The 22987-nt window shown below is 40.5% G+C and overlaps 1 protein-coding gene across 5 annotated transcripts in view; it reads right to left on the bottom strand.

Moving 5' to 3' along the window:
• Positions 1–9521: 9521 nt before the first annotated feature.
• Positions 9522–22987, bottom strand: part of AADAC (arylacetamide deacetylase) — an 83784-nt gene continuing 70318 nt past the window's right edge. For all 5 annotated transcript variants that reach the window (XM_062582266.1, XM_062582268.1, XM_062582269.1 and 2 more), the window contains 4 exons: positions 16892–17114; positions 15552–15621; positions 12140–12311; positions 9522–11047 (listed from right to left, as the gene is read on the bottom strand). In XM_062582266.1, the coding sequence (XP_062438250.1) occupies positions 10439–11047; positions 12140–12311; positions 15552–15621; positions 16892–17087 (1047 nt within the window). In that variant the 5' untranslated portion in view covers positions 17088–17114 and the 3' untranslated portion in view covers positions 9522–10438. The remainder of the gene's footprint in view (positions 11048–12139; positions 12312–15551; positions 15622–16891; positions 17115–22987) is intronic.

Genomic DNA, 22987 nt, shown 5'->3' with positions numbered 1-22987 from the left:
GAGGCTGTGGAGGAGAGCCGTGGTGGCACTGCTGAGGTGGTGCTCGTCTGAGGGCCACAGCGAGCGAGCAAGATTCCGGCCAGCAGCAGGCAGCCCGCTCAGCATGCTAGGGAACAACCCTGGAGCCACACGCACCGACAGTGTACGTGTCTCCGACCCCTGGGTGGACTGCACTGCCTTGGGTGGATGTGTCTCCAGCACCCGGGTGGGCTGCATCACCTCGGGTTGACCTGTCTCCAGCTCCCGGGTGGACTGCACCGCCTCGGGTGGACATGTCTCCAGCTCCCGGGTGGGCTGCATCACCTTGGGTGGACGTGTCTCCAGCTCCCGGGTGGGCTGCACCACCTCGTGTTGACGTGTCTCCAGCTCCCAGGTGGGCTGCACCGCCTTGGATTGACCTGTCTCCAGCTCCCGGGTGGGCTGCACCACCTCAGGCTGATGTGTCTCTAGCTCCTGGGCGGGCTGCACCGCTTTGGGTTGAGGTGTCTCCAGCTCCTGGGTGGCACCGCCTCGGGCTGAGGTGTCTCCAGCTGCCAGGTGGGCTGCACCGCTTTGGGCTGAGGTGTCTCCAGCTCCTGGGTGGGCTGCACTGCCTTGGGTTGATGCCTTTCCTAGGCTCATCCCGCTCCTGCACACACCAGCAGTGGTACACGGCCTCCCGTGGGGAGACCCAGCCTCTCCCATGGTTCTGGGCTGATTCTCACTACCTCCCTAACTGATGAACCGAGGGAAAGTTGTGCCTGCTAGATTTTTATTCTGACACCTTTCCATGCTTCACAAGACTCTCAGCTTAATACAATCATTGCAATAACAGAAGATTTTTAAAGTGACTTAAGAGACTTGACAGCAAATTGTCCTCAGGACTAATCCTGGCATCACAGCCTGAAAGCAAAGATACAAGGTTTTCTGCAAAGACAGCTATCACATGGCTGACTAAAATCATTTTTGAAAGAAAACCAGTCTGGAAATACGAAGAAAAGAACAGATAAGATGTATTTCTTCTTTCCTCTCCATGTACATGAACAGGCCTGCCGTGCTGAGAAAGCTCACGCACTTGGCAACTGAATGCAGAAGAGAAAAATGCTGCAAAACTCAGGGCAGAAAAATGAAATGCATTTTGCAAAAGTGCAAGAAGAGTGCAAATGAAAAAAAGCTCCATAAGGTTGAGCTTTAGAAGATCTCTGTAAGCTTCCACTATTAAAAAAAAAAAAAAAGAAGAAGAAGAAGAAGGAAAAAAGACAGACATGGACAGGTTTGGGAGTAGTAGCATTTACTTTCTGCTTTCATCCCATTCTGGAGAAAGGGTTGCATTGCGCCTACAGCATTCCTTGTAGTTTGAGGAAGCGCATAAACCAAGAGCCAGGGCTGCCACTCACCGCACGACCACTACTAGTGGGACAAGCTGAGTGAACTGCTGGGCCAGCGCGTGAGGAAACGAGAAACAAAGGACATTGCAGGCAACACATGTGCTTGGCAAAGTGCAGTTGGGAGACTTACTCTTTAAGACAGAGTGATAGGAACCAGAAGAGAGAAGATGCCTTTCCAACAGTTGTTTTTAACAATGAGGGGATTTATAATTCAGCTGGATGTTCACTGCAGAATATGTCACATACTCATACTTCTTTTATTTAATTTAAAACACTTACATAGAAAGGAGAATCATAAGAATTACCTACCTGCACCCAGCTAAGCTTTGCTACAGCTCCCCAGAATGTTTGTTGCAGTAATTTCTAGTGTGTCATGCTCTCCTTCAAAAATAATTAAAGCTTAAGTCTCAAGTTCATTCTAATGGAAGTAAAAATGAATTTACCGCCAAATCCAAAAGCAAAGTTGAGAAACCTAACTCCCATGCAGCTGCCAGGCAGGCAGATCTCCCCGACCCCGGCGGGAAACCCGCCTGCAGGAGAGCTCTGCTGTGCGGCGGCTGCTGGCACCGCCAGGCCGGCCGCGCCGGCGGCTGAATCGATACGAACTGAAGCCACACAGCAAATGTGGATTAGAAAGCGGTGGATACTGGCCAAAGGAAAGCGCCTCTTAATCACAGATTAACATGCAGGCGCTGTTTATGTTTGGAGAGACGAGCAGTCGAGACAGTATTTCAAAGCAGAAGGATGACATGGTGTCACCCTTCCTCCCCAGAGCAAAGGACATCTCTGTACCGGGGTGCAGAGACACCTCCCGCACATGGAGGGTTTCTCTTGCAAAGCCTGGTAGAGGCATTTGCAAGCCAGGACAAAAACCTACGGAAGAAAGGAAACTTGTAACATAAGCACCCCTTTATTAGGAGGAAATTAGAATAACTGAAAGAGTTTTTCCCGACTTAATGCCGTTTTTCTCCGCAATTTAAGCAGGGTACAAAAGGCAGGGACTGAAGCCTTCAGTCCCTCTGTGAATAGCAGCAATACAGCACCGACACTGCCCTTGGTCATTTTGTACGAATGAACAGAAAGCTGAAGCTCTTAACCCACCTGTCTACGGATGCCAACACAAACCAGCCTGAGAAGCAGTGGGCCGTGGTGAAGATAGACGTGGGGGAAACAACATGAAGCACAGTGAATGAGAAATCTTATCATCTTGGGAAATTGTTATTTACACAGAAAAATCAACAGTTAGAAAACATAATGTCTCCTCCCTGAACACAGGCATTTAGGAACTCCCAAAGACATCACCCATCCTACATGTCCCTCCAGCTGAGTCACTTCAAAGACAACAAAAAATGTCATGTTTTTTGTGACAGCTGTGCGTCGTTTCACTGCGAGCTCACGGGCCGACGAGCAGTGAGTTTAAGCGAGCTGGCGGCCGCGCTGGAAGGGCAGGGGGCGACCGAAGCAGCGACCGGCAGAGCGCGGTGCTGCCGCCCAGACCGGGGTGCTGCCGCCCGACGGGCACGGCTCTGCTGCGGCACCGCTGCTGCCGTGGGGAGTAGTCATCACTTATTGCCAGAAATGAACGTCGTGCACTAACCCGGGCAGGACAGACACCTTGACTGTTCTGGCAAATCAACTTTTACATAGCTAAAAGAAAAAAGTTGAAGCTTAACTTTCATGATACCTTATCATAAAGGTTCTCAATACCTTATCAATAGGTTCTCAAGGTCAGTACCACTTATCTTCAGTAATCATTTTTTTCCAGGCTCACAGAGAGACTATGTATGTCACTTTTTTATAGATATTGATAGTGAAAATCATGTTCAGGGGCTGGAAGTCATGGGACATTTGAGTGGGGGCCGGTGGGAGCACTCCTGGCCATCTGCGGGGCCCGTCCTCAGGCACTGCGAGGCACAAAGTGCCACCAGTCCATGCTTGCAGTTTTCTTCAGCCTACACATTGTAAATAACACCTGGCAGGAACACACAACAACACAAAATTCTACACATTAGCAATCACAGTGGAAATGCAAATAGGAAATTAAATTATTAGCAATTATCTGGAAACATTTGCTGCACCTCTGCACATTGTGTGACAATTTGGACAAGTTCGGTTCTTTTCAACATGGTTGTGTATAATGGGTATGTTCTGCAAACACTACTTAGAAATATTGACCTTGTAAATGCCAAATACATCTGTCAGAAAAAAAAATTGTCAGTAACTGCAAGCTTACCTAATATAACTAAAGTAAAGTTAAATTTCTTAAATTTAAGCCAGAATTTGCATGCATCATTTTTAAAGCATAAATCTAAAGAGAAAGACATATATAGTAGCTGCAAAATAATTATCATGAGTCAGGAAAAAGCTAAATAAAACAAACTGTTAAACGACAGATCAGCTTCCAACTCCTGACATTTTGAAAATAATCAGCACAAGCATGTGTTTGTACTACTTCACTTTGGTGAACTATGGTAAAGACTGGTCTCTAAAGTTTACTACCCTTAAATAAATAAAAACAAAATCACCAGAAAACAAACAGATGTTGAAACTGCTTATTAGTTTAACTGTGCTCTGGGCCATTTCAACGCTCCAAACGGAACAGTTGCCTGGTTTGGAAAAGCTAGAAGCTACTATCATTTTTCTCGCACCATGGTAACGGCAGGTTGAAGCAGAAACCATAAGTAAGGTAGAACTAGTAGTTGCAGTCCTCTAAAAGCCTGTTACTTCTGTTGCACAGACCCTGCCCAGTAACGTACAGGTTGTGTGAAATCAACTTAAGAAATCAATAGAGATTTCCACTATGCTCAAAATAAATGTTTTAGCTCTGCAGATATATTGCAGCAGCCACCAGAGAAATTTCCGTTTCTTTGCTTTGATCAGCAGTAACTTCGGCATGGGCTCTAACAGCGCACTAACCTGCGGGTCTGTTTACAAACTCAAGCAGGTTCTTCCAGAGTGCCAGCATCACCAGTGAGCAACCACAGAGAGCAGAGCACGCAGCTAGGAGATGTATCACCATACACAAATCAGCATGCAAATCTTGAGCAGCAATACTTTCATTTCCGCATCAGTATCATATATATAATAAAAAAATCAAAATAGCATGGAATGGACACTGGTAAGGTAAAGAAACCCATCACAAGTGAGCCTTCCTAAATGAGTGATGATGAAAGAAATCACAGAAACAGATGAAATGCTCCAAAATGTTCAATATGTACAGAATGCTTGTAATAATAGAGGAAATAAAATGAGTCTTCCATAAATAGTTAAGTGAAGCATTATAAAAGAGCTGCTTTATAACAGTAACAATTTGTGAGGAAAGCAAATAAATGAACTAATCTTAAATTTCCATGTTTTTCATAGAACTGAATTATAAATGCAGGATTTTTGCAAGGAGACTTAAAAGTTATGCCAATGCACAGTGCTTTAAGCCCTGGATAAAAGGGATCTAGTAGACATTACATATGTGGATTTTCAAAAAGCCTGTGATGCGGTCCCACACCACGAGTCTGTACAGAAATCAGCTTACTAAAGGATTGGAGGAAAGGTTCTCCCATGACTTAAAAGCCTGCTAAAGGATAGTAAGCAAAGGGCAGTTGATTTCCCGAATAGGGTGCTCCAGAGATGGCTGTCAGGATTGTTTTTTTCCTCCCTATCTTCATCAGTGGCCTGGTGAAAGGAGTGAACAGGGAAATCTAATTTTCCAGAAAAATATTCTGCTGTACTGATGGAGACAAACCCCAGAAGGACCTCACAAAGCTGCTTAGGGACCACCACAGGAAGAGTGAGAACACAACCTGTGAGATAAAGTCTCCCCTTTAGTTGCTCTTTGTGTGATGCGTCAAAGTACAAACTGGAGACCTGCAGTTCAGACTTTAAGTTCAATTTGATATAAGCCAAGAGTTATATCCAAATATACAATTTTCTTACTTACTGGATGCAGTTATTGGGAATTCAGCTGCAGCATCTTGGATGAAGAAATGTAGATGTGGTAAAGTCCTTTAACTAAGCTGAAGTAACTGTACTAATAATGAGTCTCACAGCAAAACACAGGCTAGACTTCTTACCTGCTTTCCTTACCAGCACTTATGAGGTGGCAGCTGGAGAAGATGCAAGCAGCGGAGGGCAGCATCGGCAACTGCACACAGTTAGCTAGTACTGGGGACATGTCAAAAATGCCTTGGCAGGAGGGAAATTCATCCCACCCCTTACAGTCAGCTAGTCTTTGCACAAATGTTGTTAGTACAAACCTTTTCACTGAGGAACAACCTAATGCAACCACCATCAACGCAAAAAGCAATCAAGCCCTAACGATAAAAACAACCTTTCTTTGTACTACTTTGATAGATGTATATAGTGTTTCGCAGATGAGATTTTGAAATGTTGACTCTTGAGACTTAATCCTGCCATTTCCAGTCAATTTGAAGCAAGTTTGAAAAAACTGAGTTTAAATTGTGAGAAAAGCGCAAGTTCATGCTACAAATTAATGCCATGCTGTTAATTTCATCAGATTCTTTAGCATTCCTCGGGCTTTAAAGAAGAAATACAATTGGAGTCAGGCAAGCTTGTTGCCATTAATCAACTAGCCATTAGCTAATTTATATTAGACTGAGGACTAGTAAACAAGTTGTGCATATGTAATGGTTTATTATGATGCATTTGCATTTGACTCACTTGGATGAGTCATTGCCGTTGCCCTTGAGAGCAGCGTGGTGCCTTTCCTCCAGAGCTGCTTAGACAGGGGATGGTCCCCCCAAGAAGAGCGGCCAGCCCAGCAGCACGCGGCCCCTCGCCAACGTGCGATCTGGCTGCCAGGCTGTGCGCTCCGCGTGCCGGAACAGCACCTTCGCGGTCAAGCTCAGAGCTTCGGCAGCTTTTAACAGAGCCACGGAAGCTCCCAGCTGCCTCAGAATCTGGGGGACACACACTGGGGATTAAGCTCTCTCTCCTCACTCCATTAAATGAGATGTAAGCTAAAATGTCAAAACTTCAACACTTTCTTTGTGCCTGTGAAGTCCAGCTATGAAACCCACAACCATAACCCAGCTGAAGGGAAGTGGCAATACAAGTATCTTTTGGACAGAGTTAGTTTATATACATAATTAAATCCAGTCCTTCTGTCTGGATTTACTTTACCAGAAATGATGGAATATAGTGTCTTTTTTTTTTTTTTTGAAATAAAGAAATCCGAATCCATTAAAAAAAAATACATTAGGAAAGCGAGAGATGTTCCAAAAACAACATTCAGACAAAACATTTTCAATACATGTCAAATGCTTTAGCAGTAAACATTTTAAACCCCAGGACATGGCAAGCTCCTTACAGTTCTGTCTTACAACACAAAATCATCATGGTGAAAGACTGCTCCCTTTGTAAGGACATCAGGGACAGCGATAACCTTGTGACACTGTGGAAATGGAATGGCTATGGAAAAGCCACAGTCTGAACTCCACCAGGTCTCTTTTTGCAACCTCCATAAAGGTTTTCCAGAATTTGTAAAGGTTTTGCAAAAGACATTTCTTTTTTTTTTTTAAAAAAAAGGTCTGCCTTAAATAGCTGAACGTTCAAATCAGGCAGGATAAGAGGAGAGCTGGCCTGCTCTTAGGCAGCTCTCACCAGCTGAGCCAGTTCTGTCCCAGTGATGCTGTCTGCACCTGTTCTGTATCCATCCTTTAGCCACACTTCTGCCTCAGACAGAGCAGCCTGCCAAAACACTCCCCAGCAACAAGTTTCCCTCATACTGTTTGGCCATATTTCCTACCTAAAGTACAACATATATTTTTCTTTTGCAATATAGCATTTTATCTGATTTGAATAAAGGTGTGTGTGTGTATATATATATATATATATGTATATAAAAAACCATTTTATATAAAATATAAATGGAAGCTGAGTGGAACACAGGGCCTGTAGAATACACCCAATATAGAACAGGAAAACTTGAAGTTAAATGCAACAGCATGATATACACCAATGAAAAATTCTGAATACCACGCTGAGAAATAAACATTTTTTGTTTCAATTTGCATCCCTTTTTCTGTGATCTGCTTTAAGGTTAATTAATATTAATCCCACTAATATCTGGGGTGTAAACAGTTATTCTAGTTTTTCTCAAGAGACAAAAGGTCTCAAAAGGTCAGATAATATTCAGCATTAAAGAAGCTGCTGCTGCTGCTTAAAAACTCCTTATGTGGCTGATAAATAATACTTGCTTCTCACCAGCTTTTATATACTTTGCTCATTCAGGCAGCTGCTGTTGCATTTTCAGCAGTTCAGGGTCACTCAGCATCTGCCTCTCTTGTAATGCAGTTTTGTGATGTACTGTCCTCTGCTGGTAGAGTTTTCAGCATAAGGCTTATGTCTAAAGCTTTTTGTGTTAAGTTTTAACCCCTTAAGGGGAACCCTTTTACTGTTCTTATGAAATGGTTGATCCTACATAAATAACAAATATGCTGAGCAGCACCAATTCTGTTGGACATTAAAATGAAGTTGCCAGCAATGAACAACTTTTATCTACAATTCTAAAAATACTAGAAAACAAACTATTTGCACAGTTTAACTGCATAAAATTATATAGACCATTGCAGTCCATATCAGAGAGGCCACATTCCTGCTGATACTGAGACTGTAGTTTAATTTTGGAAGCTCCATTTTCCTCAGCCAGCTGAAATCCAGTGATTCCAGCGCATCTGTAACAGCCTGACGAGCACTCCGCTGAATGGGTTGCATACATCATTTGATTGGCATTTTCCTAGGCATAATGAAAACATCTTTCATAGATGAGCACCCCGCCAATGGCTTGAACAGTCGACACTCTAAAGCTACCATTATTGTATGAGTGCAGGAGATCAGTAGAAAGTTAAGGACTAACAAACTGACAATGGGAAAAAAACGTAATTAGAAGGGAAGCTTTATTTCATCCCCCACTCAGCTGCAAGTATCAATTAACTTAATTTTCTCCTCATATGCCTACTATTGTATAGTGTTTTTATAAATGGGATAGAGCTGGAGATTGAGAACACTGTTCTTAGCAGCTTTCATTTGAAGCAAATTGGCTCCAAGCTGATCAGTGTGCTGTTAAAGTATATCCAAGAATGAGCCAAGCAGACCCATCATCTGTTACAGAAACCGAGCATTCAAAAGAAAATTCAAGTTGTTCTGCAACCAGGTGCAACCAGATGGAAAACTGTCTACCTGGAAAACATTTTTATGTATATATCATTATTTCTGTATACAGCATCAGACTGAAGCTGCTAGCAAGGCAGCTCCCCAGCAGCACACACAAACATGCACTTCCTCAGCAGTAACAAGCCACTACGAATTAATTTCAGATGAGGGAGAAATTAAACTCCAGTACAGACTTCTGTTGGGAAACGGGAGACCAAGTTGGTGCAGGAGAGCTGCAGTTTGCTCAACACCGTTACAGGAGAGCTCCGTAACAAGGCATTTTCCAAACAAAGTGCGAGTTCACAGACACACATACGTACCCTGAGAAAATGCGCACTTGCAAACAAGATAGCAATGCTAAACACGTGCGTTATATGAGATGCTTTGCTTTTTAATCCCATGATACATTATTATTCCTACAATATTGAGTAAATCACTTGCCACCTGAAGGATGAATTCAGAAGCAGCACAAATCAAAAGGGAGGGTGTCAAGGGGATGGGGCCAGACTCTTTTCAGTTGTCCCATGCGAAAGGGCTAGAGGCAACAGGCACAAAGTGAACCACAGGAAGCTCCGCCTTACCGTGAGGGGGAATTTCTTCCCTGTGAGAGTGACAGAGCACTGGAACACGTTGCCCAGGGAGGTTGTGGAGTCTCCTTCTCTGGAGATCTTCAAGGCCCGCCTGGATGCAACCCTGTCTAACATGCTCTAGGTGCCCTTGCTTGAGCAGGGGGGCTGGACTAGATGATTTCCAGAGGTCCCTTCCAACCTTACTGATTCTGTGATTCTGTAATACACAAAACATTTATATAGAGGACATTTGTTCAAGACTGACAGCTGAATTGCATCTCTTTTTCAAGCATATAGAGCTAATTAATTTTATTTTTAAAAATTCATATGAAAATACTGCTAAATAATTTTAGAATAATTAGAATACATGATACACACCTTATTAAATAAGCAGAGCATAAAATACACAGCAGTGCTATTGTAAGGCTATAATCTTTGATTTCCTTTATTTGATGAGTATCCAGTATTGTTTAATTGTGTTATTTCCTTCTACTACACAGATTAATGAAAGTAATTACTCAATAAAACCACTAACACAAAACAGTTACATTCTTAATACCTGTACTGTATTGTAGCCATCCAATTCTGTTTTCAGATGCTTGCCTTGAACTCTGCTAGGCCAAGATAGTGTCACAGAAACATTAGCCACATGCAACTGGCAGGTTTTCACAAACAGCCTCGACTTCATGAAATGAGGTCGCTGCACTTCCACTCACCACCATCACTCCTTGGGAAACATGATTTCGCACTGCCAAGGGGCCCCACAGCACTATTCACTGCAAGGCCACCCTGAGAATGCTCTGGTGGCTGTGGAAAAGGACCCCAAAGGGGATTGGAAGCAAACAGTTATCAAGTGTCCTCCATACACAAAGACATTAAAATTTTCCACAAGCCTGTTGTGATGAAGTATTGACAGAAAGAAACAAGAAACAAACAAAAGCAGCAATACATCAAGTCTTTCACTTGCATGAAAGTCAGCAGGTGATCCCAGAGGAGCTCAGTGGGGGCTGCAGGGTGCGAAAGCAGCTGGGAGGATGACCAGGCCCAAGAATCCTTTTGGTCTCAGCAGGAGAGAAATCCCAGGATAGCAACTGATGGTTTATGGGGTTTCTGGACTTAAATGACAGTACTGAAAGAATGCTTAGATCAGAACCAAATTAATTTGCCTGCTAGAGCATATGAGAAACATTGTAATGCAGTCACTGCGAGGAAACACATAGCGAAGGTGGCAATCTCATACCGAAAAATCTCGCACAGACACCACCCTGCTATCCCTAAGTATCTCAACCGCATCCAGTGACCATGAACCAAGCATGTTAAATCAGCATTTTCAATTTATAGATTGTCATTTAACCACTTAATATATTGGTTTGACAATCTGTGTCCTAGTGCCAGGTCAGTTGGGCTCGAAATAAATGCTACAGCCCCATGAAAAGCATCCTTAGCATGATTGTGTGTTACTTTAACTCCTGCTTCCCTAAGGCGTGAGACATACATGACTCCATCATCCCGCAAGAGATCATGCTCACACGTGAGGACATACGTCAGGGGCAAGCCACGTAACTTGGCATCTTCCACCAGCAGAGGTGCTGCTCTTGGATCCAGAAACCCTGGATACTTCTTCCCAAGGTTGGAGCTTCCATAAACGGGACTGGTATAAACGTGACCTTTTTTTAGCTCTTCAGGCAGCAACTTACTCCAGTTTACAAACTGAAATAAGTGGCTTGATTCAGCTGGAACATGCCTGTTGGAGGCCATTGCTTCTCTAAGAGATGAATCAGTAGTGAAGTATTCACTCAAGAACCGGACCATAAGTGGCTTAGATAGAATTGGCGTGTTTTCATTTTCTCGGTAAGATGGAGAATTTAGGTCAAGAGTTTGAAGAGCAGGATACAGCAAAGCTTGGACTTTAAGTTTAGTTTTGACTTCAAGGTCATCTAACAACTGTAAAAAATAATTACACAGAGTCAGTAAAAAAGTTCTGTTTCTCTAACATTGACAGAAGACCTTAGAAGGAAGGAATTAACACACAAGCTAAGAAAAATAAGATTATTAATAAAAAGTAGGATAGATTTAAATAAATCCTAAATTCATAGGCTGGTCACCTACAACAATATGTTGTATAAAAAGCCTCAAACATCAAATACAATTTCAGATTATCTCATATTAAAAGATAACAGAATCTGTGATTTTTTTTGAAGTATTAAGAGTCATTGATGGTTTTCTAAGTAGCAAAAACCGCTATTTATAAGTGTTTATAATTTTAAATTTTGAGTTTTGAGGCTCCTTAATTTCACACATTATAAAGATTATCCATCCTGTTCTCTAAATCTGAGGTGTTAGAATTCAAATAACTAAGATTCCATGGATTTTAAACTCATGGAAAATAGGATGTGATGAACTGAACCTGACATTTCTTAAATGTCACCCTTTTCCCCATTCACTCAAATTCCAGCCTTCTATCGTTCTCTGTGCTTTCAGTGTCCACTGCAAATTCATAACCTTTCCAAGCAAGATGTGTTACAATCCAAATAATTTTGAGAGTAACATCATACTGACTTTATTAAATAAACCTGAATGAGACGAGAAAAAGGCATTGAAATTGTACACTGTAGCATTCAGTTCTTTTTTGCTATACTTTAGATCAATATGAATCAAACTGCTGAAATTCACTTGCCTGACAACACATCTAAAGCAGTCAAAATTTGCCTAAGGATAGCATGATATATACATCCCTAATTATAATGAAAAAAAAATTTTAGGGTATTAAGATTTGGAAAGCACCATAGCATCAAAGCTACTCCAGTTCCATTAAATGACCAAAAAAACAAACAAAAAATAATTAGCTTGCTTAGCTGGAAATGCCAAAACTCGTTCACAGGACTACAGGCTGCATGACACCCTGTTTACATCCAACTTAAGAGACATTTTGGAGTTGCACGTGCTTTGAGCAGAGTTTTACTGTTTGTCTTTTCTAAATGTTCTTGGAATGAGAAAAAAAAATGTTTTGAGTCATGAAAAAATGAAGCCATGTACCTGCTGTGCCACAGCTGCAGCTAAGTTGCCACCTGCACTGTCTCCTGCAACACCGATCCGATTTGGGTCCACCCCATATTGCGAGAGGACACTGCTTTGGAGGAAGAATTTTGTTACCGCATACACATCTTCGAACTGAACTGGAAAATGGTACTTAGGTGCCAGCCTGTAACTGTCAGAGACATGAATAGAAATGTGTTATTTAACTCCAGAGATGCTTGCATTTTCAGAGTTGTGTTTCTTCTACCTAAAACATCTAGGATTTTCCCATCTTACAGCTTAATTCTTCAGACACAGCCTCTCGTTAAAATAGCAACAATTTGCTTTTGCGCTTCTTTCTCCTCCCACTTCACTAGAAATTTAAAAAATGCCATAGGCTGGGAGACACCATCCCTAGTGAGCGTTCAGCTTCCACGCTTTGTTACTGGCCCTCCCTCGAGGACGCCAGGTAATTCTCGGAATAGCTCGTTTTCCTTCAGGCACTGACATCTTTGTTCCAGCAACATGATAGCAGTGCTAAGAAGTGCTCTACACCCTAAGCAGTGCTGGTTTGCTGTCACCGGGAATATTTGCATAATAATACTTGAACAGCACACACATTTCATTACCCTATCACCATTCTAAAATCCACATAATTAAAATACTTCAGGGCAGCAAAGATAATTACTTACATCCTAACTGCAGTTCTGCATTTCTTATCATTCGTGACCTCTCAGCTCCCTTTAAAAATCTCTTCCTGGAATTGTATTTCCTACCAGATATTACCCTTCATCTCTCTCCAGAAAATGTCTACGTTATTCATATTCCTCCTTCACAGCCATCTCAATGCTTTTTCAATCTGTCATTTAACAAAAAAACATTCTGCAGATTCTTAATGTTTTGTAGTTTCATGACTGCATTTTTTTATCCTGCCCTGTCGCATCCCATCAAAATGCTCCTGTAAGGACCAGTTTTCCAGAGCATTGCTTGGACGATGCTACACTTTTCTCTGTATCTTTTCCTATCTCTGTATTGCGTTTTAAAGCTTCTACCAGCCTTTAAAGCCCTGTATCTGTTTTGTTTTGGGTTCTTTTTCCCTAATTCTGAGGAGGAACTCCCCATACACACCCACAAAATACATGTCTTCCTGCAAAATCTTTCTAAATCAAAAACAAAGCAAACAAACAAACCCCTCTTTGCTACCACCTTTGTAAATACTTGCCAAATATTAAGCAATTGGTATGCAGAGCCTGTCTGTGTCTTCTTGACTAGTACTATCCCACTATTTCATTACAGTATCATGACTGTGACTGTTTCTTATTGCTCGTTCTATCCTCAGGTCCTGCACTGCACATGGCTGAGAATGCTTTTTCTCCTCTCTGCTTGCAGTGCCTGGCACAGATTTCACTATAGTTGTGGTTCAGTATTTAAAGACTACAGAAAAGTGGAACTACAAAGGTGTAACTAATTAAAACTTAGTAAATCCTGACAGCCTATGAAAAACAGGCAATTCAAATGTCCTTTCTTGCAGCTGTTTTGGTTTAGCAAGGTAACAACAGTTAAAAAAGGATCATTTCAATCACTATAATTGGCCCTCAAGGCTCAGACTATGCATTCCAGGAGCTAATCTGTTGAGTGGGAAGGGACTGTTTTCCTGAGCCAGTTCATATCAGACTTTGCATTTTTGGACAGCTTTTAGCGACTTTAATAATAGAGGAGAGTAAGTTGCTCTTGCCTCCACGGGAGGCCGCTAGTAAGGGGCTCACAAATCTCTGTGCAGCAGGGAAGCTTTCTTGGCAAGGCAGCAGCCTGCGCAGACAAGCCGCTTCAGCGGCCTCGCTGCTGGCAGCCAGCACGAAGTGGGCCAGGCTGGCAGCAGCACAAGCGGCTCCCCGGGACCCACCGCTTGGTACCAGCACAGCGCCGCGGCGCGCTCCCTCTCCGTCAGCCCTGCCCACCAGCAGAGAGAGGGGTGCCAGAAAATCCCCTCTGGACACCCTCCTCTTTGAGCCCTGACGGAGGGGTAGGGCTTTGCCCGGTAAAGCAATGGCTATCGCTCTTTCTGCACCAGTTTTCTTTGAAACAACGTCTCCCACCCTTCATTGCTTATCCTGAAAATTTTTAAAGCAATATACACTGGGTTTTACAGCAGCAGTAATTCCTCAGAGCTGATGAACAACAAGCTACACTATGCTTGTAGCTGACTGCATGATATTGTACCTGCAAAAACTTGACTGGGAGCATAAATTAGCTTTAACAAGTTAATGGAGTGCCTATTAATTCATGTGCTATTTTTACAGACCACATAATTATGCCAGGGACAACAGGATCTAGCAGGCCAAGTCCATTTCCCAAGGCTACAGCAAGTGTGTAGCAACAACAGCAGTCCTAGAAAGTTACCTTCAATTTTCTACACTATCCCAGTTTTTGCATCACTGCCATAACCAAAAGACATGGCAGTCAGGTTCCTCATTTGATCTGGCCAGTATTGCAAAGAGCTTTCTCATATTGTTTGAAAATGATGTAAAATTAAAAACTCCACATAAAATTTACTAATAAATACCCAACAGACTAATTTACCATTTTTTTAAAAAAAAAAGCCTTGGCTTTTGTGCATCAATAGGTATTTTTACAGGACATGATGTCTTGTGTTGTATCTTATTTTAGCTATTTCGTGCATATAAGAGCTCCATAGGAGCAAAGGTGGGGCAAGAGATACTACAGAGTCTCTAGCTTTTCCAGAACTTTGGGGCAGTCTTTCAAGTACGTGGGGACTGATTCACTTTGGGGGCAGACAATATTTATTCACCTGGGGGAGGAGAGGCCTGCACCTCTGGTGCAGTAAGGCCATGGAACTGTCTTTCCAATGAGTTTTTGAATGGGTTTTTTCTGGAGGGAAAATTATTTCCACCTTTGTTTTTATATGCAATATTCATTTCACTGTGTAGAAGCACTGCAATGTAGTAATTTAACACAGGCCCATGCAGAGATGTCTGTGAACTGCTCGGGGTTACAGCATCTGTGAGGCCAGGAGAGCAAATACTGAGGACGTGAGTTCCTGCTTTCCCAACCCATCACTGGAAGGTCACTATTACCTCTGTTCAGAGGGCTCATATGTAGCATGTGAAAATTTAGCATTAAGAAAAGGAGAAAGGATTGCTAGTGCCTGTCCTAGCTAGTGAATGTTTATTAATTCTATACAAATGGGAAGTATCTATTATTACAGTGGGCCAAACATTTTGTTAGCCATTCAACTTCATAAAGCAATATCCAAAAATAAGCACTGGCCACCAATTCACCACTGTTATCTTGACAATTTTTGTTTTCAAATACTTACTGCTAGCACAGCACATAATCTAAATAAAAGATATTGCAAAATTAGATAAATCAAAGTGAATTAATTCATTCAATCCAGAAGCAGAATTTCTCTTACCTGACTGATACCACAACCGCATTTAACTGGTTTGAAGTCTGTCTTGACAGCAGGTCATAAGGTTTCATGCCTGAAATGAAATGAGTTACTTAAAAATGTTATTTCAGTACATTTAAGAAGGAATACACAAATAGCTACATGTTTCTCTTGGCAAAAGCTCCCCAGTTACTTTCCAAAACCTCCACTGCTTTGCGCCTCTGCAACAGTGCAATGCAACTGCTGTGCATGTGGCTTTATTTAGAAGCACAAATAAATAAATGAACCAACAACGGATTGGTGCAAAGTGCAAAGCATGAAAAATCAACACATTATTTAAACTTAAAAGCACCATTCAATGCAAGGTCCTGAAGGCTCAGCTTTCATGGCAGAGAAAACAGAAATGAAAGTTACACCAAGGGCCTGATTCAGCTTTCAGCTGCGTGTGTCCAATCACACTGAAATTAAAGAGTTTGCTCAGGAAAGGAACTTGTCTCATTCACCCACAGACTAGCAAATCAACAGCAGAAGAAGCAATACTAAGTGAGATAGTGCTTAGTGTTGGGAATTTATGCCATATCTAACACATTTACGATGCCAGTTTGGGTGATGGCTTATGACAGTCATTTACATCCATTTATATAAAGCACTGAACTACAGTCAAAAAAAAGAGGAGGACGCACTCTAACGGAGAATGTGACTGAGTGGGAGAGGAAAGATGAATCATTTCCAGAAATGATAGCAAAAGCTTAGCACAGAGAATTAAAATATCTTAGAAGATTCTGATGGAAATAACATGGAAGAAAACCAAGCACAACTGTAACTGAAACAAGAGACTTACACTTTCCCTCCTAGGAGAACATACATGAGAAATAAAGATGTAATAGAAGACTTTAACAAGGAAAATTCCCCCCAGGTAGATTTCAGGAGGCAGTAAATCCCTCTGGCCCTTCCCCAACCTACTCCTGATTCTGAGAGGAAGTTTTAGAGAGAGCAAGAGCCATGGGGAAGTTTCTGGAAATCAAATTTCTAGTAAGCAAAAAAACCTCTGTCTCTCCATCTCCATTTGATTTTCCAGTTCTTTTTATGCCTACTTGGGTGTTCTTTTCTTTATTAAGATATTCATTTTTGCTCCTTTCTTCCAGAAATACTGCACAACAAAACCAGGTGCTACAGATAAAACACAGCCATTACAGAAACAGAGCACCAGGACCAGACCTTTGTACCCACCTCCCTTTCCCAGCCTCGGGCAAATACCAGTTCCCTTCTCCTGTCCATGACAAATCTCATAAAACAAAAGGCAATAATTAAGATTAACCATGGAGCTCCATACAGCTCCATTGTGCTTACAGAAGAGAGCTTACCTGCCCCTCCTATACACCATCCTCCACCATGAAAGTAAACCATGCCCCTTTTCAATCCACTCGACTGCTCTCTGGGCAAATATAACCGAACCGGAACGTTACTGAACTCTGTGTCTGTCACAGTGACATTTTCATCTGATGTTGGTGGTACGTATTCAGCAGCCGTGATCAGCATTAGGACTTCCATATAGTGCATCAGACCCAGCTGCTCAGCAAACTCAGCCTAGCATCAAAGAGAAGAGAAAAACTGAGCATTTTAAATATAGCCTTAGTCCCTCTCTGCAATCAGCTTTCTATCAAGCCATTTTATGCTCTGTATAAGTATATGTAAAGTTGCTATAGAAGTTACTAAAAAAAAATGTCGAGTAATTGTATCAGATCGTCGTATTATTCCGTTCCCTTATTTCCCATTCACGTCCACATGGTGCAAAGCTCGGTCTCAGAAGCGGGTGGAAGGCAGGCTGAGGGACACTACTGCTCGTTATCATTAAGACAGAGTATATGAACTAGAATAAGGTGACTGGACACACGGCATAGAGCTTAAGTTTCAACAGGAACATGACCAGAGATCTCGAAGGAAGGCAACTGCTGAAACCTCCTGGGACCCAATACAAGGGTCTGCTCAACGAGCACGACTTCCCAGTTTTTTCAGACAGTTTTCACAAAACCAAACATAGTACCTGCTCTTGTGATCAACTCCAGAAACAAAAACAGCTAATAGTTTCAGGATGCTGGGAACACTGGGGGCACAGACACAAGGAAACAACAAATTGCCTCCAAGCGGCACAGCAGTTTTTAATGGTCAGTTCCATCCCCACAGACGAAGAGCATCATTTAGAGATGAGTATCTTTATGTTCTTAAAAGGAACCATTTTCTCTACTTTGAGATATTTAAAAGGCATAAATATATTTTTGGTAAACTTACCCTAGCCAAAATGTTTCATTTCTTTATTTTGCATCAAACAATTCTACTGTTTACCTGTGAAGAAGTGTTATTTCTGAGTAGCAGAGTACAAATTATGAGTAGTATTTACTGTCCATTCCACAAGGTCTTAATGAGTCAGTAGGGGATATAAAAAATTCCATCGTGCCATTTTGCCTTCTGAAACTACTTCTTGTTCCATTTTCCTCAAGGACACTCCAGTTTTGTCTGAGTCATGCAAACCCTTTTTATTACACTGATTTCACAATACAAAGGGAAAAGTAATGCTAGCACTAATTTACTGATTTCCATCAGCTGTCTGTCAGTGAAGCACACATCCCATGTTGAATAATCTGGACCAAACTGTAGTTCTGATCACCCTCATCGCTACGATCATGCCACAGACACCTAACAGCTCAACCTGTGTCAAAAGTCTCCCTTGCTGAGGACACGCAGTGTATCAGCACCATGCAGTCCTGTGACAAAGATTCCTGCCTAACTCTTACAGGAGTCTAATCCAATAGTATGAGAATTTGGAAAGAAAATCAGGCCATAAAGGAATTTTCCACCAAGAGGAGGAAGAACAATAAAGACAATGCTAACTGATATTTCTGTATGCCTGGTAAATATACTAAAAATACCCCTAAAATTAATTAAAAAATTTTTTTGTCGAGAAATCTTGAAACTCACTCAGATATGTAGTACAGCGGGAACCACTGGAAGCTTCCAGTAATGGAAAAATGAAGAAAGATTATCATTATCTCTGTGGAGCAGCAAAAAAAGAAAAAGCTTTCTTACTAGACTTCACAGAAGTTCCCTAACAGAAAAAAAATATGTGATTCAGGGAATTAGGAATAAAGGAATGGCCAAATTTTATTGCATATATTTTGTATGAAATTCTAGGTTTCCAGATAAAATTATCATTATTCTAAACTTCTAAATAAAAAACAAAAACAAACTCAAACCTTAACAGGTAAACCTGCAAGTAAAAATGTACGCTCCAAAGGCGGGTATTTGGCAGCTGCGGCTCCTCTGACATCACGTCGTTTTGCACAGACCCAAGTGTTTCATAAGCCCTTTCACTCGCAGGGAATTTTAAACTCTGAACATAACTTTTTTCAAAAATGTTGTTAGCGTTCATTGTAAGCTTGGATACGACTGTAAGAGAAGGTACCGTTTTTGAAACATGAGGTGAATTCCTCTAAGTTCCAGTGAGCTCCAGACTCTAACAACCTTGTCATGCAAAAAAGGAGATTCACTTGACAGTTCCTATCTTCCACGTGTTTTTCACTTTGAAAAAAGCAGAGCCTATCTCCTCAAGACTGTTCATTATTTAGACAATATTACAATATGACTTCCTCAGCTCTCCCATCCCTAAGCTGAACTATTTCAAGCTTCTTAACCCTTTTTCCTCCACATAACAGCTATTCCCATGCACATACGTATCACTGCTGCAGATTCTACAATTTTAATGGCTTGGTTATGTGAAACACCTTTGGCATTACTGAGGCAGTCTGCAGCCAATGGTGCATATTTCACATTCTTAGATAAAAGGTTTAAATATTAATCACCACTAGCCTGAAAGGCCTCTGTTCATAGACCAAAGATTTAAAAATACTGAATCTTTGATACACAAGAGCAACTCAGAGCGAAAGCATTCCTAAAGGTACTTGGTAGTGACTGAGTTAGAAATATAGATACCAACTAGTCATTCCAAAAAGCGATACTCAGACAAAGCCAAATGTCACATTTCCTCACTGCTATCTTCGAGAAGTGGCTATAAATAAAGACAACATGACCAATATTTGTTCACATACAAATCTCATTGGCTTTTTTCTTCTTTTTTCCTCTTTCAGTGAATTAAATAGTTTATAAAGAAACTTATTTCTTGTGTTGCTTCTAAAACATTGGAAATACATCCTAAAAACGCATTAGAAATCTGTAATACACAAAAAAAAGTGACATGAGAGTAATTTCACAATGACTGGAAGACAAATAGAAACCTTACTTTCTACACTCTGAACGATACTTTTTTTTTTTTAATAGGCACTTTCATTGTAAGTAAATGATACGAGCCTGGTTAAGGAATTGATTGTGGTCACAGTCATGTAAAATGACTGCAATATGAAGAACATATATCCTGGGCAGCCTCCTTGGAAGCAGAGTATTTTTTAGCGATGGTCTATTGGAGCTATTTTCAGTTGAAAGCGCATGGACTGCAGAAGTTTGTACCCAAAATGATTTAGGAGCATTGTATTATCTAATGTCTAATGATACTTACGCAATAGCTTTCATTGCTAGCTAGGTGTTTTTAACGCCTAGGATTTGGAAAGCAGATTATGACATGTAACCATTCTATCATTCACGAAGCAAGAGAATTTGCTCTTTATAGCAAAAGTCTCATGTATGTCATGAAAGAATAAAGAGCTCCTTAGCATTATTTGATGCCAATGATAATTTAATTTTCTTCCTATAAGGAATTCTCATGTCCTCATCATGCGAATTAAATTCTTTTCAAAACTCACAAAATGCTAAATCTATGCAGGTGACTCTATTTTATCTTTTACCTTCATATACTGCATATATGATTTATAACCAGGGTTAATTTAGCACTCAGGGTGCAGACTGTAGTTTTATCCCATTTTCATCAACACAAATTCTGTTCAGTGGCACTTTAACTATTCTGTATACTCATCCACATTTTAACATTATCCAGTAGGCATGGAAATCTACTGCCCCTTGGGTAACCTAGTGAGATAAGAGTTTTAGATGACTGAGTGGGTCTAACCACATCACTTCACAGTGAAACAAAAAGGTTCAAGAGAGCAATTCTGCACTGGCACACAAAGACAAATTAGATTATAGACCAGAGATGTTCTGTCTATAAATTCTAATATTTGATAATTATACAAATCAAAAGACAAAAGGCTGCAGATTATCAGATGCTGTAGTCCTTTTGTATTCTAGATCACAGGGTTTGACCACAATACCCCATAAGGAGGTCAAAGAGTTCTGCTAAAGCAAAGGATTCTAGTTTTCAGATCTAGCCTCTAAAGGAAGTGGAATTATAAAGGTGACACCAAGCTCATCAGTAAATAAATAAATAAATAAATAAATAAAATAAAAATAAATAAATTAATAAAACCAAGTATTCCCTCATGTTCAAAGTCTTCTAATTTTGTGGGAAACTTCTTATTCACTTCAAAACTGCCAAGGTTGTATCCCAGAAGCCACTCGTGACAAAAACTCTGTGACTGACAGTGAAAGGATACCAAAAATGGCACTAAAGGGGAATTATCTGTCAATTCATATTCCAGTGTTCTAGGATGTAGTTATTTGGATGCATTTACTTCTGCTACACTCAAAGTGGCATGAAATGTCTCATTTGAAGGTTCTGTAGGCAAATTTTTGGAAGATCATAAAAGACATCTCAAAATTGAATGTGGAAAGTGAACACAACCTGAGTTTTGAAGCATCTCAGCATGACACAACCAGAGACAAACTGCCTTTTTCTACCAAGAATGACTATTTCTAAGAGGTAATGACTATCCCACTATACAAAATATATTCATGAAAAATATAATAACTAAGTTACATTAGGCTAAATGCATCTCAGAAAGTCTCTAGCCAAGTTAAAATCCTCTTAAAATACATGTCCTTGTGCTTTTCTAATAAGCCTAGTCTTAGCTGCCTAGAGCGGACACTAAGTCAGAAAGCATCAACATTGAAAAGACTTACAATTTAAATCTACTATTTGTAATAGGATTTCTTTTTTTTTTTTTTTTTTTTTTTTTTTGGAGGGGGGAAGGTCAGTATATTTTGGAAGCTCACCCTAAAAGAAAATAAGCCCCCCCAAATCCAACCTCTTAAACCAAAGTTTCCATAACCAAATAACTGACAGATTTTTAGACAAAAGAAAGACATAAAAGAATACAACCTTAAATTTGCTGGAAAGCCATTGGCTACTTGATTCTGCTCGAAGTGACATAAAAACTTGGATTCCTAGCTATTTTCAAGTAAGATTGGAACAGATTTCAAATTTTTTTACATATTAAATTTCATTTTTTTTCCACTGCTCTTGTGCATATTCAATTGAAACCCCCCCATATGGAAGAGCTGGCATTGCATGACAGTAAAAGAGGTTACCTGAACTGCAGGCCACTGCAGAATTCTCTCTTTGAAACTAATACCATGCCTAATTTTGTTAAATTAATTAGGTTATTTTAATAAAAAATGACCACTCAAATGACTTTACTAGCACCACGTTATCAATTTTTTCATAGAGGAAAGAGTGTTGGCAAATTCCAGACATTGACGTTAGGGTTGACAGTTTGCGTGTGCATACATATGTGCACTAAGCATTTAACATGGGTCATTTCAATGGCTTGGTCTACAGGACAGTTCCATAAAAGGTTATATCAATATCAGCAAAACACTGGAGACAGCATAGGTATTGCAACAGAAAAGCCAGCCAGCTCCACCTCCACCTACAGTTACTGGCTGCGTGGCTCTTTCATAACCACATGCAATGGGATGTTACAAGTTATTTCACAAAAGACTTCACGTAACTGCCAATTATACAGCAATATACAGAATTACATTATTGATAGCTTTAATGCTAAATCCTGGCTTATCTTATGTGTTATCTGAATGTAAAAACATACATTAGATAAAACCCCAAATCAGATAAAGTTTAATGACAAATAAGCTAGTCCAGACTGGTACAGAACATTTTAGGATGTTTAGCTTTCCAACAGATGTGTTATTCTTCTCAAAAAATATATATATATATAAAATACATAAATATAATATATATAATATATATAAAGATACAGATATATATCTTTAATTGATCATCTCTTGAAATTTATAACAACGCACCAGATATTATGTTTGATGTCATAAAGTGTTACAATTTAATCATCCCTGTTTTGCTTTTTGTAATTACTATTTTCCTTTAAATTATATTTTAACATCCCATAATTCAGGCTCAGTTTCCAAAAGTTACAAAGAAGCCAAATTAGTAAAAGGGGAAAAAAATAGCATTTTAGAAGTCTCTAATATCACGCAGACCACTTTCTGTGCAAATGGTTTCTGAATGAAATGACTGAAGAGCAAAAGGCCAACAGATGACTTTGTCCTGTTCAGCAGCAATTGCTTCACACAATTGCCTT

Source organism: Rhea pennata, chromosome 9, assembly GCF_028389875.1.
Source record: "Rhea pennata isolate bPtePen1 chromosome 9, bPtePen1.pri, whole genome shotgun sequence".
NCBI classification, from domain to species: domain Eukaryota; kingdom Metazoa; phylum Chordata; class Aves; order Rheiformes; family Rheidae; genus Rhea; species Rhea pennata.
This window is presented reverse-complemented; position numbering and strand designations above follow the sequence as displayed.